This window comes from Aethalodelphis obliquidens, unplaced genomic scaffold (assembly GCF_003676395.1).
Source record: "Aethalodelphis obliquidens isolate GAN/ISIS:26980383/991018 unplaced genomic scaffold, ASM367639v1 scaffold55, whole genome shotgun sequence".
Classification (NCBI taxonomy): Eukaryota; Metazoa; Chordata; class Mammalia; order Artiodactyla; family Delphinidae; genus Aethalodelphis; species Aethalodelphis obliquidens.
In genome coordinates, this window is record NW_020837999.1 from 9,376,631 (window position 1) to 9,399,311 (window position 22,681).

Consider the following 22,681-nt stretch of genomic DNA (forward strand, 5'->3'; position numbering starts at 1 on the left):
TGAAATACACACACACACACACACACACACACACATATTTAGTCTTATCAGAGTAACTTGTGGAATTGAATGATTGAGAATTACTGTTATGTACCAAAGTAATTAAGACATTGATAATAGTTCAGTTTAGTATGGGAATAGATAGATGTTAATAGGACTATTAAGAGAGTATGTTGGCTACAATAGTTTAGGAAAACTATTAATGAGCCAATTAATGTTTACAAAAACTTAAAGAATCATATGAGGAAGAATAAAAGAAACTGTATCAATTTTAATCTTCAATTTATTTTGCATACTAGCATTTATAACATGAAACAAAATAAATTTTATGTGCTGTATTTAATTTGTTTACTTGATTCCATGTGGGCCACAGGGTTTCAAGAAAAGTTCTGTTTCACTTGGGAATATTTGGGAATACTTCACATCTGTGAGAAGACCTTAAAAGCAGAATATTATTTTGCTACCTTAAACAATTAGGAAAAGGGAACGATTTAAAGTTGTCTACAACAACATCCATAATAAATCTTAGCTCCAAAGATTAAAATATCAAGAGAATTTAAAAAAAAAGAAAAGGAGAAAGTGTTAGAGAAAAATGTGATCTCCTCCTCTCTTGTTGCTCTAATGGCTTCAGTTAGAAATTTTGTAAGGAGTATTTCATAAGGAATATGGATTCCAGGATTTTGTAAGGAGTATTTCGTCTAAAGAAGCATAATAAAGAAAGGAATAATGAATAAGAAAGATAAAATGGTATTTTCCCCCAAATTTGTGACTGTCCCTTTATAACCAAGTATAGCACAAGATTTTTTTTTAATAAAGTCTGTTTGGAAAAAAAAAAAAAGAAATGAAGGTGTAGTAAGAAATATGGAGTTCAACAACATGCAGAGCCCTCTGGTGGCTGGTGACGCTGACAGATTATTTTATCTGCTCCATAATGTCAAACTTGAAAATCTTTAGCTGTCAAAATTTAACTGTAACATGTAATAATACTTTAAAAAATAAAATTTTAGATTTATTCTGGCACCCCATTCTATAAGGGTATATAATTTTATATGATCTGTATCAGGTTTTATTAGGCTTGGGTCATAGCTTTGGCTAAATATTAATTTTTTAAAAGATTGTCCATTCAGTTAAAAGGTATATTTGGTGCTCTACTCATTATTATTGTTATTGTTGTCATTATTTTGCTGCTACATGTTGGGAAGTTGGTTCCTTATTGAGAATCTAAATAAAATGAGTTACTTCTTGCTAACTTTCATTATAAATGGGGTCTCCATGCTATGTTTCTTGGCCAGGGGACAGGAGGAATCTCCTGGAGGACAGAAATAGAATATAATAGCCAAATTCTCCCTGCAAATAGTTTGTAGAAGTAGGCTGGGACTATCATATTGCAGCTACTCTGCTTAATCTGTTCTTTGTTTAGATTTGAAATACATATTTCAAACATTGTTTAAGGAGAAAAGGAATCATGTCAAATGTTTCAGGAGATGACTTAGGTTAGAGATAAAGAGGATATATCTAACTATGAAATGTTATGGAAATGTTATGGAATTATGAAATGTTAGTGGAACCTGAAGAGAATTGATTAATGTTCTTTAGATCATGACATGATTCTTACAGGGGCTTATTTAAAGGCCTAGAAATAGTACTGTCTTACTGACTAACGCCTGCTAAATAGGAAAGTAGGAGGTGTGCAATTCCTAATTTTTAAATAGCAAAGTTTCTTCCCAGGTAGTGTTAGTAACTTTCAGAATCCTAGATGGAATGATGATTAGAACAACACAAGGAAAGCAGCAATTGACAGAACAGAAATAAGAACGGGCCTGAACCAACTGCAAAATAAGCAAGGCTTCAGAGGACTCCCAACAATTCTTGTCGTCGTGGGTTTCAACGTCCGGTCCCACTGGGTCAGGATGGCATTTCTGGCTCCTGGCCACTTCCCCGGGCCCACCAGCCTAAACTGATATGAGCTGCAAGGGCCAAAGTAAACCTCCAAGGCCAACTTTGGATCTGTGAGAAACAGCCATGGGATGTTGGGCTTTGCCCCAATGAAGGAGGCAAGTTCATCCATATAAACGATATAATCCGTCTGTATGGTATTGCTTTTGCCAAACCTAGGGGCGGGAGAGGAAACGAGACTGTGGTCATCCACGCTTTGTATAGGAACAAGAACAGGGAAAATGCCTCACACCTTTTTATCCATGGGAATCAGCATCTATCCTTTGTGTTGGTAAGGGGACTATTGCTCATTATCCTGTACTTTGTAGTTGTTACTAAAGGACTTTCATACTGATCTCATTTGGACATTCCACAACACGGCAAGGCAGCTGAGAAAGGCATTTTTATTCACATTTACAAGTAGGTAAATTGTCTCTTGCTCAAGTGAGGTTATTACTTCATGACCACTGAGCTAATTAGTGACAGAGGTAGGACTGGAGCCCGGTTCTTCTGACTAGTTCTCATTTTATTAGAGCCATCTGTTGGAAGGCATCCTTTACATCTTAGAGGATTTATGGGCTAGAAAATTGAAGTCCACATCCACATGTTCCCAAACTCCTCTAACTTCTAATCTTTCTGGGTTTCCTTTCTATGACATATTGCAGGAGCTATGGAGGGTTAAAACAGGATTTAGTGGGGTATCAGGTGCAAAATAGATCCTGGATATAAATATTTGTTGAATGGCTGAATTTAGCTCATAGCTGTCAACGTAATGACCTCACTCAGGGCCATTTAAAACTAAAACAGTCCCAAGTATTCACAAATTCTGCTTTTTCTATGAAAATTCTACATCCCTTTACAATAGCTGCTCTTACCATTTGAGCTTTTTCCCCATTTTTTCATCAATGTCATTCATCATGTCCTTGACAGAAGGCAAAGTGCAAGTTCCTATAAAAAGGGAAAGACATGATAGTAGTTAAGTAAGTCTGGCACAGGACCAGCTTGCAATGTTTCCTTTTTAATAGTGAGTTATGAATCACATTAGTATTTCCAAATTTTTTGTCACTGTCTAGCAAAATAAAATTTTGAGACAAACATACAGGTCATTCCCAATCTTCTCAGCGATGATACTCGTCACAATAATTAAAAGCCATTACCCAAATAATCTTTTACCTTTGTATCTTTGCACTTAAACCAGTTATCGGATTTAAAAAATCAGTTTCAAAATATTAGATTATATATTCTAATCTCTCAGCTTTATTTTTAAGTATGTTCTCTAATAAATTATAGCCAAAGGTAAATAGGCATCTCTTTTTTAAGATTTAAGAAAAAAAATCTTCATAGGAAGTTATCTTGCTTTGCCAGGAAAGGGAATTTCCAGCAGATAAGATAGAGAATTTAGTGAAGCCGCAGGGTTCTCTCTGAAAACCTGAATGAGACTGAGGATATGTACTGTCCATAAGTCACCAAGGATATAGGGAAGTCCCAGGAGACCAAATCTGATTTGGGGCTGCCCCAAGATTTCAGGCTCTTTCTGGCATCAATTTATAGAATTCTCTGAAATCTAGACCCAAACTTTTGTACCCAGATGCTTCAAATTAATGTGGTTTCTTTGGCAATTCTGCGATCACCTGGAACCAGAATTCCCAGCCTAGCTGTGATTGCTCAAGACCTACAATGACTTGCCTAACTCCCTATTCCTGAAATCCTTATAGACAGGGTCATGTGAACAGTCTGTAGACATGGCCTTGTTTCAAACCTTGGGACTCATTCTGTCCTTGGGCAGGAGGAGAGATGGAGAAGAGGCTATATTCCATAGCCCACCAGCTATTGCCATTGGGCTGCTTGTAGCTGACCCCTCTGTCCTGGTACCCTGGTTCCCCCAAATTGGATTGTTTGCCTTATCTTCCATTTCCCCCAAGACTGAGTCTTTGCCTTGTGCATCAGTTCTCTGTTGATTGGGTATCTGCCTTGTCTCCTTTCTTCAGAGCCCAGGTTACAACTCTTGTCCACACAGAGAGTAAGTGTCCCACATTTTAATGCCAGTCTCTTTGAACCTGGACCCTGATCCTAGCTCTTTCTAAGTAGAATTTCATGCCCTCACCTTCCTGGCTGCTGCCTCACTGGAGTAACATCATCCTGCAACACATCTCTGCTTGGGGACCGGGGAGGGAAGGAGATTCAGAGAGATCACTGATATAAAGGACTGTAATGATGTGGATAGTAGCCTGGTGGTGGGCGATGATGCAGGCTATGTAGTTGCAGGTTCCAACCACCAGTATAAAAGAACACTTAAACCCCAGCAAGTCAGGTAGGACTGGAAGCCTTAGATGTGGCTTCAAAGGAAGCAGACCAGCTAAGATTCCTTATCCATAATTTTCATACCTTTAAGACCAACTAGACTTTGCACACTAAACTTTGACATCTCTATTTGTTCTTTAACCATGGCCCTGTTTGGTCTTATTGTCTGAATTGGCCCACAACTGCATTTAAAGCTTAGTGTGAATCTGATCCCAGTGCCTAGGGCTGGATGATGCTGCCTGCCTTCTTTGCTTGGCCCCAATCAAGTTTGTTGTTTCCTTTTTCTTTTTAAAATACAGGGATTTAGTATTCCTTAGAGACTGTCTACCACACCAAGTGCTTTCTGCTTCTAATGATCCATGACAGGGAAGAAAATAGAGCAGGAAATCCACTTCCTCTCTAGCAATGATAATTTTTTTTTCATGACTGTGGATGTTTAAAGTTGGCTGGATATTGGCTTTGAAACATCTTTTATTAACCTTTCAAGAAATGTCATTCTATTGAGTTTTGAAATCTTAATTTTATAAAGTTGTCATGCATTTAAGATGAGAGTCTCTGGTGTTCTCAAGTTTAATGAAAGGTCTTGGGTAATTAACAGTTCTAAGGAGTTATTAATCACAAACTACTCCTTGAATAATACCTTGTACTATTGTTTATGACAATTCAATGTAATATGTTTTTAATTGTTTATAAAATATAATACTAAAAAATGTAGAATTACAGATTCTGGAAACTGGATGGGACCTAGGATTTGTCCCTTGTTATTAGGATTATTGTTTTCACAAAGACTCAAAGCCATTCTCATTGGCTTCCATCTTTCCCATCAATGAGCTTCTTTGTCTGCTTACCCTTTATTACTCGTACTGCCCAGCGAGACTGCAGGTCAGTTGTGGGGATGACAGCTCCAAGGGACTGGACAAGGCCAATCACTGCCATGGTTGGCTTCTCCAGTGAAGGTGGGAAGATGCCTTTAAATAAGGTGACCTCGTTGTCTCTGCTCTTAATGATGGAGTCATCAAGGAAGGGGTAGGCGTAACTATAGCCTGTTGCAAAGATGACACAGTCAATGGCCTCAAACACTGTCCCATCCTCAAAAATGGCCGAAGTCTCTGTAAACTCCTTCACATTTGGCTTAACGGTCACAGTGCCACATAGAATGCGAGCCGGGAGCTCATCATTGAACACGGGCTCTTTCCTCAGGGTGCTGTATGGAAAACAGAGATGACCATTAGAACAGTAACATTTCCTGTTTCTTTTATTGGTCCATAATAATTAATTAATGATTGTTAATAGTTAATTAGTAAGGAAGGAGAAAATGACTCAAGATTTTTTAATGTGCCATGGAGTGTCACCAATATGGTTGAAGAACAAAACTGTTGTAAGACAATATTGTGGAGTAAGAGAAATTGTTTTTTTGCTGATCCCTTCTCTATTTCCTGTGATCTTTCTCTTCTCTTCCACAGAGCTCTCTCTAAATCCCAGAATAAGCACTCAGGCCCTTCCCCCTGTTAAAACCTATATCAGGAAAAACTCTTAAAGTCAGAGTACCTGGGTCTTTAGATTTTTTTCTTTGCTACTTATCAACTGTGAACCTTGATCAAATTAAGTTTTCTTAATTTCTCTTGCCTCATCTTTCTCATCTGGAGTGGCAATAAAGTTATACCTACCACAGGTCATTGGGAGACCTAAGTAATATAAAGAATTTGGCATAGTTTGTAGCACATACATGGTGCTCGAAATGTTAGACATTATTCTTAACATAGCATACTCCAAAGTGGTCATCGTGATGTAAAGAAGATCAAATAGGTGGAAGGAAGCTAAAGGTGGGAAGACTGCAGTCAGGTTCTATCATAAAATGTGAAGTGTGAGCCCCGTGCAGACAAAGGCACAAGTCAGGTGAGGGAGGGAGCATCTAGGAATTTAAATAAGGCCAGGAGCAGGAAGAGGCCACTGGAAATCTGGAAAGAGAGAACTTCTGATTACTTTTTATTCAGTAACATCTCTAGTGAGTGCACATAAATCTGAAGTTAGGGGTGAACGGAATAGTGTTGAAGGAAAAGACTTTGTTCTTATAGGACGGTGAGAGCTGTGAGAGACCCATAGGTAGACTCCACTGGGGAGGAAACTGAGCCAGACAATGAGATTGGTTGGAATGCTGATTGGAAAAAGGCTGGATTCAACTGCTCGAATTACCTGCCATTTATCTTAAACCCACTGCCGTGTTGAAACTTCTTTTGTCAAGGCCGCCAGGATCTTCAAGCTGCCAGATCCCACGGTCTACTCTTACTCCTCACTTTACTCAACTTATTAGCAGCATTTGACACACTTGATGGTGTCCTCCTCCATGAAACACGGTCTTCATTTTGCTTTCAGGTCATCACTCACTCTTGATTCCTTTCTACCTACCTCGCTATTCTTTCTCAGTGTCTCCTGCTGAATTCTTCTCCTCTTCCTGACCTCTAAATGATGATGTGCCCCAGGACTCAGCCCTCATACCTTTTGTTTTCTCCATCTCCATTCATTCTTCAAGAGACGTCATCTAGTTTTCATTTCTTTAAGTACTATCTATATTCTGACCAGTCCACATTTTTGTTGTTGTTTCAGTTCACATTTTAAACTTACGGTTTGAATGTCTCTTCTGTCTTGTGTATCCCACTGCGTTTCCACATTTTTCTGTGCGAATGTTGAATAGACATTCCAACTTTTATACGTTTAAAACTAAATTTCCGCTCCTCCCATGGTTTTCCACGTCTCAATAGATGTCACCTCCATCCTTGCCCTCTTGCTCAGATCAACAGTCTGGAAGACATCCTTGACCCTTTTTTTGCTTTCACATCTGTTATTCAATCTAACAGAAAATGCTGTTTGGGTTTACCTTCAAACTGTATCCAAAATCTGACCACTTCTGAGCATTGATGATCCTAGTTCAAGCCACCTACCCCTCTCATCTGGATGTTTGACAATAGCCTCTTTTTTTAAATATATTTTTTTTATACAGCAGGTTCTTATTAGTTATCTGTTTTATACATATTAGTCTATACATGTCAATCCCAATCTCCCAATTCATTCCACCACCACCACCACCACCCCTGCTTCCATACATTTGTTCTCTACATCTGTGTCTCTATTTCTGCCTTGCAAACCGGTTCATCTGTACCATTTTTCTAGATTCCACATATATGCGTTCATATACGATATTTGTTTTTCTCTTTTCTGACTTTCACTCTGTATGACAGTCTCTAGGTCCATCCACGTCTCTACAAATGACCCAGTTTCCTTCCTTTTTATGGCTGAGTAATATTCCATTGTATATATATACCACATCTTCTTTATCCATTTGCCTGTCGATGGGCATTTAGGTTGCTTCCATGACCTGGCTATTGTAAATAGTGCTGCAACGAACATTGGGATGCATGTGTCTTCTTGAATTATGGTTTTCTCTGGGTATATGCCCAGTAGTGGGATTGCTGGATCATATGGTAATGCTATTTTTAGTTTTTTAAGGAACCTCCATACTGTTCTCCATAGTGGCTGTATCAATTTACATTCCCACCAACAGTGTAAGAGGGTTCCCTTTTCTCCACACCCTCTGCAGCATTTGTTGTTTGTAGATTTTCTGATGATGCCGATTATAACTGGTGTGAGGTGATACCTCATTGTAGTTTTGATTTGCATTTGTCTAATAATTAGTGATGTTGAGCAGCTTTTCATGTGTCTCTTGGCCATCTGTATGTCTTCTTTGGAGAAACGACTATTTAGGTCTTCTGCCTATTTTTTGATTGGGTTGTTTGCTTTTTTAATACTGAGCTGCATGAACTGTTTATATATTTTGGAGATTAATCCTTTGTCCATTGATTCATTTGCAAATATTTTCTCACATTCTGAAGGTTGTCTTTTCATCTTGTTTATAGTTTCCTTGGCTGTGCAAAAGCTTTTAAGTTTCATTAGGTCCCATTTGTTTATTTTTGTTTTTATTTCCATTTCTCTAGGAGGTGGGTCAAAAAAGATCTTGTTGTGATTTATATCAGAGAATGTAAACTCTTAGAGGAAAACATAGGAATAACACTCTTTGACAATAGCCTCTTACCCAGTGTTTCTACTTCCTTCCTTGACCCACCCATCTATAATGAGTGATGACCATAAAAGCCAAAGTGATCTCTTCAAATTAACTTAGATCTTGTCTTCAGTTTACTCAGATGCCTGCAATTGCTTCCCACTGCAATTGCAGAGTAAAGGCCAGACTCCTTACAGTGGCCTACAGGACCCAACATCAACTGGCTATTTTGATGTCTCTGGTTTCATTTCCTGCTACTCTCCTGAGCCCTCTTCTCCAGGAAGAGAAGCTCATTGTAGTTTGTTGAACATACCAGTCATACCCCTGAAGAGGTGATGTCCTAGCTGTTCCCATTGTCCAGAATACTCTTCTCCAGATATCCTCATGGCTCATTTTCTCATCTCTTTCAGGAATTTGCTTAAAAGTTTTCTCAGTGAGGCCTCCCCTACGGAGTGTTTAAAATTGTCCTGATGGCACTCCCTGTTACCCTTGCTTGCTTTGTTTTTCCTCCCTGATACATGTCATTGTATGATTTTCTGCTATTTGTTTATTGTCTGTTTCCCACTACTAGAATGTGGGACAGGGATTTTATGTGTTTGTTCACTGCTATATCCACAGGATTTAACACAGGTCCTGGCACATAATAAATGCTTAATAAATATTTGTTGAATTAATGAATTAACTTTGATGTAAACAGCTTATAACTTGGGTTTTTCACCCACGTCAAAGTAATTTCTTATCATGGGACTGGCTTGGGGGATGTTATAGGAGAGAGTGAGGAGGAGACTGAAGATGTAAACATTGTGGCCATAGTTCAGTGCGAGGGCTCCATTAAGGGGCAGGTGTTGAGAGCGAAGCACAGGGAAAGTTCTGCTTTGCTTAACTTCGTCATTAAGAAAGAGGCAGTAGAGCAAGGTGGCTAAGAGTGAGGGACTCTAGAGTCAGCAAATCTGGACATGGCTTTAACTTCCTGGCTGTGCGGCTTTGGTAAAGTTAACTACATTGAACCACAGTTTTCTCATCTCTGAAATGAAGATTATAACAGAGCCATCCTCATAGTTGTTGTGAGAATAAAGGGAGGTAATGCGTGTCAGAGACTCTGACTTGTATTAAGGGCTTAAAACACGTTGACTACTATTATCATAACTCTAGGGACTAATTCCTGAGGTACTGATATTATATAACTTCGCAGCTGTGCAAATCTGGTAAGGAGGATTGTGAATAGGAAAATACCCCTAACTTTTGCAATTCTTTATCCTCTGAAAAGTGAGAGGTGATTACTTCACTTTGATTTGTTTGGGGGTTACAACACACATTAGGGTTGTTGACACTGAAATAAAAATTAGCAGGCATATCATGTTTAAGTCTACTTTACCCGTTTAAAGGCATCAAGCCATAGTTCTCATGCTTGAATCTTGCATTCATTTGCTTGACGTACCACCAGTCAGAGATGACTGTTGGTAAGTTGTTGTTGAGGAAGGTTTCAAATCGAGTGATAAACATCATGTCCCATGGATAGCCACCATGCCAGACCCGGCTCATCACCCAGGAGCCACTTCTGGAGCTGACGATGACCTTAAAAAGCACCATTTCAACCATTAAAGTGGTGACCATTTGTACTGGATATTGTGATATATCCCCCAGATCTGCCTTTAGGAATGGAGTTATTATAGCAGCTTCTGGGAGTGTTGCCAGAAGGCAACCCTCAGCTGTCAACCCTCCTTGGCAGTTAGTTTGGTAACTTATACTCTTTGGATTCCCTGCATTCAGTGACTGGTTCATGGAAGGATATAAAGGCCCAGCCTCTCACTTCAACTAGAGACAATTCTAAAGGACTATCCTAGCTTCAGAGTAAGTAAAGGAAAACTTCTTTCCCTTCCCTCAGAGGTATTCATCCAGAGAGCTCTCCCAAATAAACTCCCTGCCTTGTAATCGACATCTTAGGGTCAACACTCTGTTATACTCCTCCAGGCAAATTTTCATATCTTAATCAAATCTTCTCTGGTGTTGATGACCAATAACTGAATTCTAGTGCATATTTCTTCTAGTGCTTATCTGATGATCCCAAAATGATCCCATTAGTTTCGGAGGAATTTACTGGACACATGTTAGACACTAAATGTCCCAAAGAAGAAGATTGTTGAATGGCAACATCACTCCTTGCTGATATTCTGCCTTTGCCATACAAGCTATTTAAAATTTCACAAGTTACCAGGGAAATTGAGCTATATGAAACACTACTTAGTATTCCGATCAAGCACCCTGCTCTTCTCCCGTTTCGTTATCACACCTTTCAAATGGTGTGTCTGTCCCTTTAAAGAACTCCCTTAGTATCTGGGAGGCGTACCTGTTCTGCTGTGTGGCTTAGTTCTGAGGCAATATCACAGCCCGAATTCCCCAGGCCAATCACCAGGACTCGCTTCCCCTTGAATATTCCTGGTTCTTTATAGTCCCAGCTGTGGAAGCATTTGCCTTTAAAAAGTTGTAGACCTGAGTGAAAAGTGGGAAACATATGAATCATTTGATTTGCATTTAAAAAACTGCTGTAACAGATCTTGTGGGTGAATATAGTTGCTGGAATTTTAGCACACCAGGTATGTTAGATACAGTGGAAGCATATTTTAATTTAATGTGTGCTTTTATAAATTGTACTTTTATATATGTAAGAAAGACATTATCAAGGTCATTCATTCGTGTCAGATTTGTAGATGGCACCCTGAATTTTGGCCTTACCTTGAAAGGACTCTTTTGGTAGGTTGGGGTACACATGATGTCCAGAACAAATCATTACAGCATCAAAGACAGCTGATTCTTTTTTACCATCCTTTTCAGTGACAACGTCCCATTGGCCAGTGACTGAGAAATCAGGACGTTTATTTACACTGGATACAAGTGTCTAAGAGAAACACAGAAAGATAGCCTTCTTTTTTTCTATGCTAACAGGTAGGTTTGGCACCAGCTTGATCAAATAGGATGAAAAAAATCTTTAATAGTGTCTTAGGAAAAATACTTAATTCATTATGAAGGTACATATTACAAATTCAAAATTCCTTCAGAATAATTCAGAACATTAAATGGTCTATATGTTTTTTATCCCCACATGCTTCCTTGTGTATGACCAGTATTTTCTGCAGTAGAAGAGTGATTCCTTTCGGAGCTATGACAGTGAATTGAATCATAGTTTACAAGAGGCATGTAGCACATGTAGTAAATAATCTGGTGGCCAATAATTTTTGTAGTAACGACATTTCCTAACGTATTTCATTAGCCATTTTATTTTTAACATTATTGTCTTAAAATGAAAGATGTCTGTATTCAGAGCATAAGTTCTTCTCAAATTTTAGTGTGTGTAAGGATTACGTGAAAAACCTTAGGAATCAGGATTGTGCCTGCAGCCCGGGGAGGGAGCTGTGAAGGAGGAAAGGTTCCCACACCTTGGGAAGGCTCCTCACCAGTGGAGAAATTAGACTGGATGGAGGGGGAGTTTCAGAGCCTAAAAGGAGAAAGCAGCCCCAGCCCCAGCTTATTTTCTAATACAAGCATTTAAGCGTATAATTTTCATGAAAGTTTTGCTCTCTCTGCTTCCCACAAATACCGATATGTAGAATTTAAATTATCGTTCAGCTCTAAATATTTTAAAATTTCCATTGCATTTTCTTTTTTGACCCATAAATTGTTTAGGAAAAAAGAGTTCTTAAGTTAATGGAATGTGGTCAAGTTTTGTAAATTTCCTACGTATTCTTGAGAAGAATGTGTATTCTCTAAATCTAGGGTCAGAGAAGCCACATTGTTAAAAACGTTGACAAGTAAGAAAGAGACACTGAAAGAACTAATGGGAATCTACTAATAAAAAGAAAATTCCTCACAGCAATGCCCCGAATTAATTTCTTGATAACATCTTACCTTAAGTTGAATGTATCTCAGGAGGTTCTTTTCTTTGGCAAACGCAGTGATGTATTCCTGGAGCTTACTGTTATGCATAAAGTTGGGAAAGTCATCAGGAAAAGGGAAGTCCGGAAAACATGTCATCTCTTTGGAAGAGTTGGTAAAGACTGACCGATAAATGCTGGCCCTGCCTTCCTCGGCATGGTCCTGTGAAAGTATGGTTTTAAATGGAAGAGAGTTTGTGAATGAGTATACTTATCACAGTCAGGGCCAGTTCCAAATAATTAGCACTCATTTTCAGTCGGCCTTTACCCACAAGTAAGTGAAATAAGATGAGGCATAAATTAACTTCACTTAAACAATTTGATGATAATCAAAGGAACTTAGAATGTGGAAAAATATATCTTTCTTAACATCTTTGCTTTTCTAAGGGAAACAAATTCTGAATTTCATCATGTCCTTTAAAGAACATGTAACTGGAATAATTTTATTCCTTTTAGCCATTAAATACAGTGATAGATATTTTCCAAAATTCACCCATGCATGAGTTCAGTGTGTCAACACATAAGCATGGACAAACAAAATGTGATATATACATACAATGGAGTATTATTCAGCCTTAAAAAGAAAGGAAATTCTGACATATGCTGTGATAGGCATTGACTTTGAGGATATATGCTAAGTGAAATAAGCCAGTCACAAGAAGATAAATACTGTATAATTCCACTTAGCTGAGGTACCCTGAGTGATCACATTTATAGAGACTGAGAGCAGTGGTTGCCTGGGACCAGGGAGAGGAGGGAATCGAGAGTTATTGTTTAATTTCTGTATTATTTTACTTTGGGAAGATTAAAAATGTTCTGGAGAGGGATGGTGGTATGATTGCACAGTAATGTGAATTAACTTAATGCCACAGAACTATATGCACTTTAAAATGGTTAAACAGCAAATCTTTATTGTGGTTTATTTACCACAATGAAAAAAATTTCCTTTAGCATGTCATGAGGTAGTTCTGGTGGATTAGATCATGATATTTTCTTATGTACCTAGGGCAGAGAGAAGTTTGGTTATGTTTAGAACAGTGTTTTTCAAATGTTTTTGCCCATACCCTATAGTTAGTAATATATTTTATATTGCAACCCAGTGCGTGCACACACACAGACACACACACAGTGGGGACAAAAGTTTTATGAAATAAATCATTTTCGACAAGTTGAGTTGCACACATACTTTCTATACATTTCATTTAAACATGCAGATTGATTCATTAATTTATATCATAGCACACTGATGAGTCATAATCTCCAGTTTGAAAAACATTGGTTTAAAGGAACTGGGTAAGGAGAAAGGGGAATAGAGGCAGAAAAAGGGGTAATGGTGGATTACTTAAGTCCTAAGCTTTATTCTGGAATTCTGAAATTAACATTGAGGGGAACACTGAGGGAAGAGGGGCTTTTGTTTTCACATTTGAAATTCTGGTAAGATATCAGAATACATATCAAAACCTCCCCCTGAACCAGCCTGGGTAGAGGGAGGTTGACACAGGAAACTCAAGTAGCAATGATTAGGAAGAGGTAGAACTTTAGTTTAGTTTAGTTCTCTTGAACCCATTCAGTTTGAACAAAACATAGGAGTTCCTGCTTGCTCCCAACAGGGATGCAGAAATGATCTGAGAATCTTCGTATGCAGTTTACCAGAGAGTTGCCATGGAGGAAGCTAAGCGACATTTTAGGAGAGATGCAGAGTGGACCACTTGAGTCAGGGACTCAGTGAGAAAACTGGACCTGGCAAGTGAGGTCTATTCAGCAAGCAGATTCAGTGGCTCCTGATTAAGTTAAGAGAGGACAGTCTCCAGGTTCATCAACTGCTGTCTTATCCTCTTGAAGAATGAGTGTGAATGGTAACCAAATAGAATAGAAACATCAGGAGACCAGAGCGGCCAGAGGACAGTCCCAAGACCTGTGTTTGAATCTGGGAAACTTTGGCTTCCCTTTACCCCAAGGTCATTTAAGTTCTCCTTCTCCATAAGCCCAGATACAATTTTGGAAAGAGCTGAGGGGCAAGGAGGGGACCTGAAAGACTGAGCATTGATCCAAAAGAGACCTAGAGATTAAGCTGTGCCAACTGGGGGTACTCCTTGTGTCTTAGAATGCTTTTATGCTTCTCTCTATGTAATTCTGGACATTTGTCTGTTGTCCTATTTATGCTAGACATAAACGAGTGACCTGAACACTTAGTAGTCTAGTATTACTTACTGATGAAACATTGCAACATATCAAGAACTCATAGGAGAAAATGAGAGAGGATCTCCCAGGACAGAGTGAGAGTTTTAGGGTTCACTGACATGCTTCATGACTTTCCCTCAACTTACAGCAAGAGGCATTTGGTAGACAGAATTTTAAGAGTGACCCTTAGTGCTCCTCAGCCTTGTACAGTCATTTGCCCTCTGAGTCTGGGTGAAACCTGTAAATATCATATCACTCAAAGTATGAGGAGGATTCAGCTTGTTGTTCTTGACATTGAAGATGGAGGGTGCCATATGCCAAGGAATACTAGCAGCCTTTAGGAGCTGAGAGGAATCCCAACTTACAGCCAGCAAGGTAACAAAGACCTTAATCTTACCACAGCAAGGAACCGAATTCAGTCACCACCCTGTATGAACTTGGGTGCAGATTCTTCCCTTGTGCCTCCAGATAAGGGCCCTGCCCAGCTAGCAGCTTATTTTTGACCTCGTGAAACCCTAAGCAAAGAACCTAGCTGAACTATGCTGTACACCTGAGAGTAATAAGTAAGTGTTGTTCTGAGCTGCTAAAGTTTGCAGTAATTTGCTACGCAGAAATAGAAAACTAATACAAGGCCAAAGGTAAGGTTTTGGAGCAAGCCAAAGTCAGGGAAAATTATGTAATGTAACAACAAGGGAGGAGTTTCATATAATAAAAATGATGCAAACCTTTGAGACAGGTTTGAGGTGCTTTTGCAACTTTGGTTGCTTCAGGATAATATTCAGTAAATCCCCCTAGCAATGCTGAGCTGATTGGTCTTCAGTTTTTCTTGGATTCCGAAAAGGCCATGATTAATGAGAGAGGAGTTGCAGCATCAACTAACCACATCATGTGTGACTTGCTTAAAAAAGAAAAAAAAAAAAACACAAAAATATGTCATGAACATCTTACTGTTCCTATTTGGTATTATAGTGTATCTCAGAGCCCATGTTTATAGACTGATTCTTTTAAGTTGATGATATAAGAAGTTCATAAGAGAGTGACTATAGAGTCATAAATTGCATTTTCAAATATAAATTTTTTGTAGGGCAAGTGTTCAACAAAGAACCAAACCTTGGTTATTTATGGAAGTAGCTTTATTTATTTATTTTTGATTACTTAAGTAATCCAGACTTCTGATTAAACATGAAAGATTATGTAGATGCATTTAACTCTTTTTCCACTAAAATTACTGTAAAGGTATCAGAGGTATGAACCCACAAGGAAAAAAAAAGAAAAAAAAGTAAAAGCAAACAAGAAATAACAACAATATTTTGAAAGTAGAATATAGATGCATGAGTGATAACTGACTTAACAGACCAAAGAAAGGTGAAAGCTGAGACTAGATCTAATCAACTGGGAATCTGGATCAAATAATGATACTCTAAGACATTCAAAGTCTACAATCTTTTACTTCACATATATAATTTTTCAGAAAACTACTGAGGATGTACTCTCATATAGTCTACTAAAATGAGAGAATAAACAAAATAGTAGAAAGATAAGGTTTCCAGAAAATAGGGTTACCCAGGGTAAAGCAGTGTAGCTAGCCTAGGGAAAAGAAGGAAGACAATCTGAAAGAGTATCTTTAAGAGATAGTTGAGAGAAGAATTAAGCTGGTGAAACACCTTGTGTGTTTAAACATGCTGAGAGAATTCTGTGGGATGGCCTGGGGTTTGAATTAGAGATAGCATTTATAAAATTAAACCAACAAAGGACACAAGGCAGTTATTAGCTCCAGTGAAAACAAAAAGTTATTTAAGAAAGAAAATATAACAATGAACAGTATTTACATGGTTATAATAATATAAGCATGAAGGTTTACTTAAACAAAAAGAATGGTATAACTATATGAACAAGAGAAGATGGAAAATCTTGTAAATGGGTGTGTCTTTTGTTTGAAATATTCTAAGGGATTGTTGTTTGTACATAGCACCAATCAAAAAAATTCTATAAATACAGAGGAAGTTACAAGAAATGGGTCAAAAACGAATATGGTGGAACAGAGAATTCAAATTTAGCCTAAAAGAGGCCAGGTATTAGAGTAAGAGGAGATACAGTGTTGCCTGATTTTCTAATTTTTCAAAAGAAGATATATCCCTAGATCTTTATGTGAAATATCATGATTTTAAAATAATGGATCAAAAAATTTTAAAAATGTATAGATCAAATAAAACAGAACAGCTTTAGTATAAAAAGAGCCAGTTTGCTAACTCTAAAACATGTATAAACTATTGATTTTTGTCTGGTAATTCCAACCTCATTGTATTATCTTATTTTTTGCAGCCATTTTCCAATTGATGTCCTTCATGGTATAAAATCAGATGGACAGTAACTGATAATTTTTCCTCCTTTCCAGTTTCTCTTTTTTATTATCAATCGCTTGTCTTATTGAATTGGCTCGAACTTCTAAAAGAACATTAATCAATAGATCTTTAAGAGAGAACTTAAAAATTTCCTGGAGGCAGTATTTTCCATCGTTTTGGTATAAATTTCTATTTTATTGTATTGGCAACAGAGAATTTCATTTTATTTATACATTTTTTCAAAAATTTTGAGGCTTTTTGGTTGAGTCAGTTTTAGAAATGTTCCATGGGCACTTGAAAATAAGGCATATTTCATTTTTTTATAGTGTTGTATATCAACTAGTGACAGACCAAAGTGCAAGATGCAATAGTTGTTAAGCTACTATTTGACCAAAACTATGATCCTTAAAAAATAAAATAACAAAGTAAACATTAGTCTAATTCTTCAGATTGCACTTTCAAATTTAAAGAGCCAATTAAAAAAAAACAAAAAGCAAACAAACAAAAAAACAAAACAAAACAAAACAAAAAACCCAAAATAGGGGTTTCCCCGGTGGCACAGTGGTTAAGAATCTGCCTGCTAATGCAGGGGACATTTGTTTGAGCCCTGGTTCGGGAAGATCCCACGTGCCGTGGAGCAAATAAGCCCATGTGCCGCAACTACTGAGCCTGCGCTCTAGAGCCCACGAGCCACAACTACTGAGCCTGCATGCCACAACTACTGAAACCCATGCGCCTAAATCCTGTGCTCCACAACAAGAGAAGCCACCACAATGAGAAGCCCACGCACTGCGACGAAGACCCGACGCTGCCAAAAATAATAAATAAATAAAGTTAAAAAAAAAATACCCAAAAGGGGCTCCAAAGAAAAACATTTCTTTCCTTAAAAAAATTAACATTGTTTTCTATCTGAAATGATTTTCCCTCTGATGAAAGATCAAACTGTAGATCTCTATGTAGAGTTGCCAGTTCATAATGAAAAGCACTGAGCACTAGAAATTTAGAATTAGGGCTCATATAACTCAAAGTTTTCAGGCCCGTAGAATATAAATTTTTAGTATAATACTAGAATATTCCAATCACATCAAAAGCCAATGTGGCTGTGGCCTTGTTCTTGACAAGTAATTCAGTGGTAGATTAATTGCCAAGTTTGCGTCAGAAAGCAATGTGATCTTGAAATATGGCGTGAGTTTTCCGCTGCTCCCTTGGGTTGTTGACTCTGCTAGTGTGCATTTGGGATGCAGAGGTGGAGGAATTCATAGCTTTGGGTGAGTTTAGGAAGCTTGATAGTGATTATAATTAACACAAGGAGAGACTAAATATTAAAGATCAAATAGATACATAGGCTAGAAAAAAGTCAGGGGAAGTGAACAATGGGTTGTATGCCCAGAAAAAAACAGACTTTATTCATGACACTTCAGGCCAAAATCCAGTTTACTCACATATTGTTTGGGGGACTCCTGAGAAGGAAAGACCTTTCCCCTAGACCTGCATCCTAGTCACAACGTACTTTATCTTCTCAGCGATCAGAGCAGGTGAGGGAAATACATCATCTTGGCTTTAGATTGGGGTTATAAGAAAGAAGTAGAAGGGCTATAGGAAAGTGCTATAGGAAACAGCTACAAAAGTGTGAATTACCTGCACTTTACCCTTTTTACACATAGCTAATATTTGGATCTCTCTGAAAGAAAAAAAAGTTGAGAGAATGTAAAGTGCTATCTTTAGAAACTAAAGATAATGAAAATACAAAATTTAACCTGATTTTATAATATAATCCCATGATGTGAATTCTAGGTATACTGCTACAGACTCCTAGAGGTATTTGAGAAACACTGCAAGTCACAACATCATTTACAATCTTTAAGTCCTCTCACAGAGGTGAAATAGTTTGGAAACTCCGAATAACCAAGTATATTAGTTTCTGTTAGCTTCGTGAGGCTATTGTAATAAATTACCACAAACTTGACAGCTTGAAACAACAGGAATTTATTCCCTCATGATCCCAGAGACCAGGAGTTGGAAACCAGTATCACTGGGCCTAAATCAAAGTGCTGGCAGGACCATGTTCATTCCAGAGGCTCTAGGGGAGAATCATTGTCTCTTCCAGCTTCTGGTGGATGCCAGCGTTCCTCGGCTCTTTTAGCATCTTGAGGCCACCTGTATTCCTTGGCTAATGTCCCCTTTCTCCATCTTCAGGGTCACAACATAGCATCTTCAAATCTCTCTTTCTGATGAGGTCGCATTTTCTTTTCTATCTTTGTGTGTCAGATCTCTCTCTGCCTCTCTATTTTAGGGGTTTATGTTATGGCATCTTGGGCCCACCCAGATAATCCAGGATAATCTCATCATCTCCAAATTCTTAATTTAGTCATGTCTGTAAATATCCTTTGTCTTTATTAGGAACATTTACAGGTGCTAGAATCAGGACCTGATATCTTTGAGGGTGCCATTGTTTGAAAAGCCTACCACAGTCCACTGTCAGGCCCCTAAGGATTCACATTTATTCCACATGCCAAATACATTCACTTCAGCCCAACATCCCCACAGTCTCAATCCACTGCAGCATCAAATCAAGTCCCAAATCTCACTTATATATCAGCAGCTTAAAAGTCCTAAATCTCATCATCTAAATCAGGTATGAATGAGATTGAGTATGATTCACCCTGGGATAAAATTCTCCATTTCTGGACCTGCCAAACAAGGAAACATGTTGTCTTCCTCTAAAATACAGTGATGGGACAGGCACAGGGTACCAGTTACAAATGTTCCCATTCCAAAAGGAAGAAAATGGAAGGAAAAAAGGAGTCACCAGTCCCAAGCAATTTTGGAATCCAGCAGGGCAAGTTTCATTAGGTTTCAAGACCTGGTAATAAGCATTTGTGTCTCAAGGCTTCAGCTTCTGTGTTTGAGGTTCCAGCCTCTGGGGTAAATTTTCTTTTTCTTGAAGAGTAGCACATATTTGCAGCTGCGTAGTTTTATCACTCTGTGATGCTAGGTTCAAATTTTTAAAGTCTTCCTTGAATAACAAGAGAGGCAGCTGCTCTCAAAAGCTATATCAGCAGTGTCTTTCTTCAGCAATGCTTTGCAAAGTAAGTTTTTATTTATTTATTTATATTTATTTATTTTTGGCTGTGTTGGGTCTTCGTTGCTGCGTGTGGGCTTTCTCTACTTGCAGCAAGTGGGGGCTACTCTTTGCTTCGGTGCGCAGGCTTCTCATTGCAGTGGCTTCTCTTGTTGCGGAGCATGGGCTCTAGATGCACGGACTTCATTAGTTGGTGGCACATGGGCTCAGTAGTTGTGGCACATGGGCTTTGTTGTTCTGCGGCATGTGGGATCTTCCCGGACCAGGGCTGGAACCTGTGTCCCCTGCATTGGCAGGTAGATTCTTAACCACTGAGCCATCAGGGAAGTCCGCAAAGTAAGTTTGAATATGAGGATTTGGTTAAGATCACTGTGTAGAAGACTTGCCTGCTCAATAAGCCACTTGTTGAAATGTCACCCAGTAGCTTAAAAAGAGGTTAAGAATTCAGGCTGGAGAGACAAGTCAGATTGAATTGGGGTCTTGTCTTTACCATTTACCAGCCATTTATCATTTTTTCTTTTCTTTTTAAGCTTCAGATTCATTTGTAAAAGGGAAAAACTCATACCTAGCTTATAGGATTATTATAAAGACTGAATTAAATGGGAATGGTGTTTGGCATATAGAAAGTGCTCAATAAAATAGCCCTAAGATTCATCAGTGTGCTAATCTGAAGATCTGTCAGCACATTCCAGTGACACGCTGGGCTCCACAATGTTATAAAAGATACTGCATGGTTTGAAGAGTTCTTTACAGCCTAGAAAATATCTACATTAATAAGAATAATTCTCATATCTTTATAATATTTAAAGAGCTGTCACAAACACTGTCTCCTTAAATACAACCTTTTATTAAGTTATAAAGTTTAATACTAATTTTGCATTTGAGAAGGAAATGGTGGCTTAAAAAGGGTTAATGATCTTCCTATGTTTGCATATGTGTTAATGGTTTATCAGAAGAAGAAGAAGAAAACAGGAGTAGGCTTAGCCAGACAGCATTCCTAAGGTTGGAGACACTGAGGGAGTTGGGGGCACAAGGTAGCCCACACACCCGATGATATGCTTGTCAGACAACGCAGGAAGTGATTTAACGTCAGCTTACAAGCATGTCTGCTGACGGAGTCCTTCATATAAATGCATAGAAGTAAAAAGTCATTGAAGAACTTCAAATCAGTGTGTCCTATTCTTGGTTCCTCTCGTAGCTATCTCATGAATTATGCGTTTTTGGCAAGACCAAAGTCAGCACCTGAAATCTTAAAATCTGTGGTCTGAATCACTAAGAGGATGTTTCAGAGACCCAACAAAAGAATGGAAAGAGCTGTTGCTTTTTAAATGAATAACTCATGTAATTCCATTACATAAACCTAACCAATATTTGACCATGTATTTTATCCCCAAGTGGCTCACTTATTAATGATTTATTGGAGTTGAGCTCTGTACACAGAGAGTAACCAGCCCACTACCTCATTTACTTTTGAAGTAAGTAAGGGACTTACTTTCCAACCTGCTTCTGATGTTGTGTTTCATAGAGTGAGTGTAACTGCCACGACAGCTTGTTTGGAAAGCTGTGTTCAAGCAATGTGCTCTCACACTTCCCATTTCACTCCCCAGTCTATTGCAGTGGCATCCCACTCACCGAGAATTTCCACAGGCCCCCGACGTCTTCGCCCTTCTCAAAGCAGGTGGGCTCCAGCCCCTCTTCTAGGCAGCTCCTGATGGAGGCCAAGCCACTGATGCCAGCTCCAATGATGGCCACTTTCTTCACCATGGTTGCCTGTGCAAAGGCCCAGGGAACATTTCCAGCAACAGTATTGCTGAAGACTCATTTTTGGATTTTTTTTTTTGGTATCACTTTTTGGCTTAATAAGCAACTTTGTTTTTGCACCAAGAAAAGCAATATTAAAAGAAAATAGATCAGAACTTTTTTTTAGTTATCTAACTATACTTTGCATTTCTCTTTAATTTCTAAAGAGAATATTTTTTCCTCCCAAAAGAAACACTTTGTTTTCAGTCAACTCTCCAAAATTAAGAGGCTGGTGATCTGGCAAAATATTTGTCTTCTTTGCCTTTGGCCTTTTGTCAGTTACTCTGTACTAGAGACAGTAAATGGGAGAAAGAGGAGATTCACCACTAAAACACATATACACACACTTATACCCACAAACATTTATGTATGTATGAAGGAAGAAACAAATATATATGTGTATGTGTATAAATGCATATACATACACACACATAAATACACATATTTATTTCTTCTCTCTACTTTAACATAAGCCTTGAGGAATAAAGTCTGGCTATATCTGTGTTTTGGTATGCCAGGAAGTCACCCTCTTTTCTCCCCTAATAATATTCTTCACCTTCTCAATTAAAAAGAAAAGTCAAGTCTCTTTATCTAAAAACAACTTCTTCCCACTAGCTGCTACCCTCAACCTCCATTCTCTTCTAAAAAAAATTATGTTTCCTAACCTTTTCCTATTCCTGACAATATCTTTAGACCTGACTATTACTTTTCTCTGTTTTTTTCTTTTTAGACAAAATCACATAGATATGCAGAGAAGTAGATTTGGATGACAAAAGTCATAATCCTTAATTCTCAGAAAGTAAAAAATATCTACTTGAATTATACGTCATTCTCATTTTGGCCATATTTGGTATAAATATAGCATGCGCCTTCTCCATTTACCAATCCCACTCTCCTCCCTCTCGCATCATTACAGTATCATCCTTTTTTTCTTTTTCTACCTTTTCTTTATCTTCTGTTCTTCTGAAGGTTTAAGTCTTGTCCAAGATATTTGGGCAGTTTGAAAGAAAAAATGCTTCCCTGAACCAACACTCGGGGGGATTATTGCAAAATGGGA

At 38.2% G+C, this 22,681-nt stretch overlaps 1 protein-coding gene across 1 annotated transcript; it reads right to left on the reverse strand.

Moving 5' to 3' along the window:
* Positions 1 to 965: 965 nt before the first annotated feature.
* LOC113609218 (dimethylaniline monooxygenase [N-oxide-forming] 3) lies at positions 966 to 21,679 on the reverse strand. Its single transcript, XM_027086342.1, has 8 exons — positions 21,457 to 21,679; positions 12,194 to 12,382; positions 11,024 to 11,186; positions 10,638 to 10,780; positions 9,666 to 9,865; positions 5,085 to 5,440; positions 2,811 to 2,883; positions 966 to 2,111 (listed from the first exon to the last, which is right to left on the reverse strand). The coding sequence occupies exons 1-8, from the start codon at positions 21,586 to 21,588 to the stop codon at positions 1,769 to 1,771; spliced, it is 1,599 nt and encodes a 532-aa protein (XP_026942143.1). The 5' UTR covers positions 21,589 to 21,679; the 3' UTR covers positions 966 to 1,768.
* Between the last annotated feature and the right edge of the window lie 1,002 nt (positions 21,680 to 22,681).